The sequence below is a fragment of the Mesitornis unicolor genome, unplaced genomic scaffold (genome assembly GCF_000695765.1).
Source record: "Mesitornis unicolor isolate BGI_N332 unplaced genomic scaffold, ASM69576v1 Scaffold54271, whole genome shotgun sequence".
Lineage (NCBI taxonomy): Eukaryota > Metazoa > Chordata > Aves > Mesitornithiformes > Mesitornithidae > Mesitornis > Mesitornis unicolor.
In genome coordinates, this window is record NW_010164168.1 from 1,444 (window position 1) to 8,911 (window position 7,468).

General features: G+C 34.1%; 1 protein-coding gene across 1 annotated transcript; it reads right to left on the minus strand.

Moving 5' to 3' along the window:
- Nucleotides 1-467: 467 nt before the first annotated feature.
- On the minus strand, nt 468-4,640 carry LOC104548226 (probable C-mannosyltransferase DPY19L1; the record flags this gene model as incomplete). Its single annotated transcript, XM_010194180.1, has 4 exons — nt 468-1,091; nt 2,144-2,269; nt 3,540-3,639; nt 4,466-4,640. Coding segments are annotated over 4 exons (558 nt in total), but the record flags the coding sequence as incomplete, so codon positions are not given.
- Between the last annotated feature and the right edge of the window lie 2,828 nt (nt 4,641-7,468).

Genomic DNA, 7,468 nt, shown 5'->3' on the forward strand with positions numbered 1-7,468 from the left:
ATGCTAATGATAAAATCCAGGCAGGATCTAATACCTGGGCAAAGGAAATAGGGCATACATTTTGAAAGTAATTTCTTATCAAGTTAGGCGCTGAAGGTCTAGTTAAGGCAGTGAAGGATTGATTTTAGTATCTTTCTAAGGCTATGACAGATTTTTCCTGAATAAAGCATTTTCCCTTAAAAATTTTATGTATATTATGCCAGCTTATTCTGAATGCACAAGAATGCTAAAAATCCTTGGACGCTGAGAAGCTAAACTATTGCTCACTGCAAATATTACCCTTATTAATCTTATTTTTTAATATCAGTAAGATTCCAAGAACATGCATCTATATAATGAAGTTTCAAGTCTGCCTACAAACTTTTCCATTTAAAAAGCAAGCTTAAAAGCATGTGTTAAGTGATCCAAAATGACAACTGTTTTTAATCCTCTCAAAGAAAAAAAAAAAAAGTATCTCTCTCAGACAGGAATTTTTAGTATCACCTTGTCCAGAAGGGAGATGGGTAATGAAAGTGACATGAGAAATGTGATGCCAGATGCTATAGCACCATTCCTTTGTTCCTAGCTGCTAGCACCAAAGCTTTAAACAAACTTGCTTTGCTAAGACATTCTGACAGTCCCATTTCACAACATCATTGGTTTTGAGAATGGAGTTAAATTCCACAGCTACTTTTAACTCTTTTTGGATCAGTGTTAAATAAAATGTGCAAACATATAATCATTTGCATAGCAAATCTCAAGGGACTGACCCTGAAATAGAAATCCAAACTGTCAGGTTTAAGATATTTCTATAATCAGAATTCACTTAAAATGGTAAAAAATAAAATAGACATTTTTCCATTTTAAGTCCACTAGAAAAGGTATTTCTGATTTAGAATTCTTACAGTTACTAGTTTAAAAAGTTGAAAGACTGATGATTCTTTGCATTGAAATGTTATTCCTTTGGAATCTTCAAGACTCTGTAATTGCTATTTTCAAATACTGTGATGAAATATGGCCTGGAATCCTTGCTCATAAGGGTACATAAAGGAACTCTACCACTATTAGCAGGATCTTCGACATCCCAAATTTCAGGCATACTGCAACCAGGCCTAAAAAACATATGAAAACAGAAAGAGAAATTAAGAAATGCCATCAAAAAAACCCTACAGCTTGTTCAACAGTTTTATAAACCCCTCCATGAATACTTGATTGTGCCTTCTGGATTTTGTTTTTGAGTCTGTTTTTATACTAGAAATCCTTATCAGATTACAAAAAAAAATAATCAATAAACATAGCAGTAATTAAAAAAATAGTATTTAGAATGTAGAAAATTTGTCAGCTTACATGCTATGAAGTAACAATTAATTTGAAGGAGGAAGCACGTAAAGAAACTCAAATAATACAATATATTTTACTAGGGACCCTTTAAAATTTCTATTAAATGAAGGGCAATGTTCACACTATCATTTCTAAAGAAAACTCAGGAAACAAAAAACAAAAAAGTAGTAACTCCTTGCTTTTTTATGGCACATAACCAACATCAATTCCCTGTACAGTTATCTTTCAAAGTTAGAATTACTGAAAATTTCCTAATTTTGTCAAAGATAATAGAGAAGAAATAGAACAGAATTTAATTTTCTTCTAAATGCAAGGAAAATAAATTTGAAAATCCATACGAATCATGTTCTAAAAGGCCTAAAAGAGAAACTGGGAGGGGGGAATGAAGCACCATAGCTTTTACTTATGGACAGTTTAAATGTGACAAAATTTTCAGTGACCAGCAATGGTTATAATATTTCAGAGCTCAAACTACCTTTTAACTCATCATCTTTTTAGTCATACCAGGCTTTCATTACTCACACATGTTCTTGCCATCACAGAATAATGACTTGTTTCCTTCATGAATCTCTTCTGTATTTTACAGCAAAGTTCAAAAATACATACAACACAGCTTTTCAGGTGCACTCAAAGACCACAGGGTTGCTAATCTGGGTAAAGTTAATTATACTTACTAGTATCTGGAGAAGCCAGACAAAAATGTATTGTGGAAACTTGTAATAAAACACAGATCAACACTGCAAAACTACTGTTTGATATGAATCTTAAAGACTAGGTATTTGAGTGGCACATCATTCTTGTGAGAAAGAGAGAGGTTACTCACTTTTTTCTGCTTACACACAACGATTCTTCCAGAATGTAGTATTTCACTCCTAGTTTTAGCAATTCTCTTTTTACTTCTTTTGCAGGTTTTCGACTGTACATGGAATACACTACTTTAGTTCTGGCCCTTCAAAAAGTGAAATAACATAAAAGTTAGCTAGCAACATAGCATGAAAATGTAAGCTTTAACTTCAGACAACTAGCTTAAAGTTTTAATTAATAGTGCGATTGCTTTAATGTGATTATTTCTTCACAAATACAGTAATTCCAAGAACAACATATACAGCTGTTTGATTTTCCTGTAGCAGGAGACAACCTTGTAACAAGATCCATGCTTACTTGTGAACAGAAAATGAAAGATGTCAAAGGAATGCATTCAATGTACAGTATTCAAGGCTATAATCAAACTTGCTTGGACTGGAGGTTACCAAAAGGAATCTTCTGCCCAGTCCCCCCGCAGAAGTATCATAACTCATTGGCCTTGTTCGGACTTTAAATACTGAGTGCAAGACATGACGTCTGCCTATGCTGAATCAAGCAAAATCATCACTTGTAAACCATGGTCCTGATTATATTACTCAATAATATCCTCCTTTAATTATGCAAAGCATGATGATGTTAATTCCTGTTCATTTTCTGATATCGTATCATCTCTAGCTTATTTTCCTCAAACATGCCTTGTCCTCTATTTTTGTAGTTATTACCAGACACAGAATTAAGGACATAAGGCATGTAAAATGAATTCCGATCCTCTTCCTCCTTTATCCCTTTTTATCTTCTTGTTTACTTGTTGTGTTTTTGTTTTGGTTTGGGTTTTTTTTAATCAGTTTTACCAAACTGCCAAAAAATGATGCTATTCTAAGTCATTAAAATTAAAATGGAAATTAATGACCTTTTCAGATATATCAAATTCAACTTAGAAAAATACCCTAGTTTTGAAAATAACAAAGAATATTCAGTAACTCCATTATAAAATTTCCAACCAGACTTAGTATTTCAATAATTAGGCATATTATAATGAAAAAAAAATTGCATCCAATCACAGAAAGCTAATAGGAATAACTAAAGTGGCTATCTTGAGAAAAAAAGTCAAGTCTATCTACAATATCAGGAGGAAACAGAATGAAGAAAGAATATAACAGTACATGTTAATTTAAATTCTGTAATTGTGCTCTGATAATTTTGTCTCTAAGTTTGAAGCCATATCTATCCTACAGTTTATCCTGTCTGATGAACACAAATCCCAAAGAAATACTGCATGTGTTTTTAATCTAAGATAATCAAGTTCTACAGGGTTTTAAGAAATTTTACTATATGTGATGCAATTCCTACGGTATGTTAGCAACATTAAGAGTATTAACAGGAAGTAAAAATCAATTCTTAACTTTGAAATTTACCTTAATCCTGCATCTTCATAGTGAGGATGATTTACAATAGGACGAAGCGTAGACAACTTCACACTTGCCATTGTAGGCATTGCTCCTGCAAAAACTGCATCTGAAATACAGAATGAAAGGTGTGCTTGAAATTAAGAATCAAGTAGTAAAAGCAGAGAAGCAGGCTTCAAATATCTACACAGTATTCCTGTAGAAAAACAATGTGTAAAGAGGGAAAGGTACCTTTGTTGAAAAGACTACATTACACCAATAGGAGATGCACAAAAATCACACTATGTTTTTTGTTTTTAAAAAAAACCTTGAATTCAATATAAGTCATTAGGTAACTAAACATCTAAGAATAGAGATTTAATACATTTTCTTTTTCTTGAATGGGCCGGATAACTTATTCATTGTCACAACTTTTTTTTTTTGTCATTTCTTAGACCATTGTTAAATGAACAATAACATCTCAGTCCACCTCAGCTTGAAAGTATTTTCCTGCTAAAAAGGTAATTACTTTGTTTCTAGCTAGTTTTCTGACATTTCTACTCACTTTAATAAAAGGATAGGAGCAATGACAACACATCAATTTTGAATTATCTTCTAGCAAAACGATGATCGTGGACTCACATACAGGAACAGTGTCACGTAAGCAAAAAACTGCTTTAATTCAACTTCGCAAAACTCCTTTGGTTACAGAAATACACCACCAGCGGCTAGAACCTCCAGACTGGTAGCCTGGAATCTAGTAACACGAGCTTTCCGCTTTTTCTCATTTGAGACAGCTTCTATATGGACAAGTATATGTGACTAAACAATGAATGTAAAGTAGTCTCACAGCAAAGCCACAGACAGTTGCCATACCTCTGCAGTGATTCACACCAAGTTCTACAGTTACATTCTCATAGTAAATGAGGAACATCATACGTTATTAAACAGATTACCTTGTCTGGTATTGACTTTTATCCACTCTAAAAGTTCCTCCTGTGGCAAATTGCTAAATTCTCCCATGATGTTCCACTGAGTCTTAAGGTTTGCTGAACCTTCTATTGCCATCAATGCTAAAATAGCAAAGACCAATGTTTTGGGCTGGATTTTAGAGAAGAGCCATCCAAACAACTGAAATGCAAGAATGATTAATTTCTAGACAACAATTCTGTAATGTTGTATGAAGCACAATTCAATTTTACTTCTCTATAAGGAACCTAACATATATTACAATACGAAACAACTCTGCTATTGCTTCACCACTAAACTTCAGTGAGACCTTGTAAGAATTCATGTTTACCAAAGTAGGGCATTATATTTGTAATTCTACCAAAAAAACACCCCAAAACAATGAAACAAGAAAAAAACCCCAAACAAAAGATATCAATGCAGCTTTTAAAGGTGTAAGTTCAAATGCCAAATTCTCCAAGTAAAGATGATTCAATAATGTTAATGGCACTTTTTCAGTATTTTATCTCCTAATTACACCAAGAGCTTCTAGCTGCAATATATGGATTAGTGATTGCACTGTGAACTTCCAAAAACATTGGAAAAAGCAAACTTTGGTGATATAAGGTTAATATTACTTGATATCCTACTCTTCCCTTTCTTGAACTGAAAAAGATGGCACTCACATTTTTTCCTAAAGAATGTCTGCTGAAGACTAAACAAATACACATAAATATGCAAAATAGGTCGTTAAGAAGTACCAAATTTGCTATGCGCAAGTTTAGTCTGAGCAAGAACACTTTCTCATTCATATCTGACCTAAGCATTCAAGAAGACAAAGCAGGAATTACTTTTTTTTAAAAAGCTATTGTTAATTAAAAGTAAAGCTTCATGTTTCAGAAATATCAAACCTGCACTAAATAAATACATTTCACTTAGAGTATCTTAATCAATTTTTTTAATTAAAGCACGAAATGATAAAATAAAGTTTCACAGTAAAGTCTCCCACTAGGCTGACTACACCAATCAGGTAGTATAGATTCTCTTTATTATAAACTAACTGTAAACTACTTTAGATTATTAAAACTCTCAAGCCATCTCTCCAAAAATACAGTATACTCTACTCATCCTCAAATACTTGCTAAACGCTCTAGCAAGATCAGCAATACTATCCAGGCAAACAATATACCACATAAGCCTGACCACTGTGTAGGTCTGGAAGGATGAGGGGAAAGAAATTCATCTGCATGCTGCTCTATATGAGCAAACCTCCAATTTTACCAACAGTTGCAAAAAATCTCACTTCAAGAACATGTTAGAAAATTTGAATTCTTTATTTGGGTCCATGCTTTTTCAAATAAAAGAAAAACTGCATTCCTATCATGCTTTTATAAAAATCTCATTGATGCTCAAAGAATCAAAATTTACCACTATTTTGTTTACATTAAGAGTCTAGAATTGTCGAAAATATACGCAATCCAAAAGAAGCATTTCTTTTACAGGATGCTGCTCCTCATGTGGTTTCTATATCAATTCATAGATTTTTATTTGTTTTTTGTCAAATAAGTATGTTAAGCTTTTCTCCAGCTATATTTCTTTGCTTTCAAAATTTCCACTGAGGATAGTATAATTCCTCCGAACAGAGAGGAAGTGTGTGGATGTAAACATTTATTTTTATTGTTCCTCAGGTGCCACAAGCTGCAACTCTGAGATAATGGAAAGTACTCAGATACTCAGATTCATGCAATGGGCTGAGAGAACACAACATACAAAATTCCTTTTCCAGGTACAAAACAATTCTAGTACATTTTTTGCCTGTTTGTTTGGTTCTGGTTCATGTTACAAATATCCATCTCAAGCTGACCTGTCATTAATAAAAGGACATACTTCGGAAGGCAGCAGATTAACATGATCTCTATCTATAGTGTCAAAATAAATAAATGATACTAACATACCACTGCAGGTCAACTTTCATAGTAAGCTAGAGGAAAAGACAGTGCTGACCTCAATTATGACGAGATAATTACATATGCTTATATTTTTCTTGCATCTGTTAAGACAAGTTGTCGCTCATCAACTCATCCTTTATGAAAACATCTAAAACTTTACATAATGGTAAGTATACCAGGTGTTAATCGATTGTTTGGTCAGAAGTCCCACTTTCCCCTGCTCATCTCCTCACAGCAATTATTGTGAATCAATATTGTACATACGGTCAGATTTTTCAAGCTCAAACTACTACTTCTGCTCAGCAGCCCCTAGGATAGAAAAAGCTCACTCAAAATCACTTGATATTTTCCTGAGCCTAAAAAAAATACAAAGTGTTCTTATCCCTTTACTTGCTTATGTCAGAGCTGTCTTAGAAGTGGTCTGATTACTAGTAGCTCAACAGCCTTACAGGTCGGTGTTTCTCTCTCAGGCTGAAGCCAGTCATGTATTACCTGGAAGATTACCAGCAGCTCCCTACTAAAGAAAGCATATATTGGTCAGACCAGGAATAACCCAGCTTATCTTTTACAAGCATCCATCAGCACCAATCTAGGCAACATGTTGAACAAGTGAAGAACCTTCGCCGATAGAAAGACAAGGGAATTATTTTTTATTTCTACTTACATTGTTCACCTAAAGTTTGGTACTCTTGAACTGTATGTACTTTTCATAAGGCCCAAGCCAGGGCCAGGATAATCACATGCCTTGTTATATGGGGCAGCTGGATATTTATAATCTTCTGCACAGAACAACTGTTTAAACTGCAGTAATCTAAAGCTTTACCTTCCCTAGCATTCAAGACCTATTTCTCTCAAGTCAACTATGCCTCCATGATGCTGCAAAGGAGGAAAAAATGGTCACTGGACCTGAGCCGTCTGGTCAGGGGCAGCTCCCAGAATAGGTTATAATCTGCATTTGTAGCTTCTCAAGAAGCTTACTCTCATTCTACAACCACAGGAAGCACAGCAGAACCAAAGGGCCAAAATTGCCAAATCTGGTGGCAATTACAGAGACATGGTGGG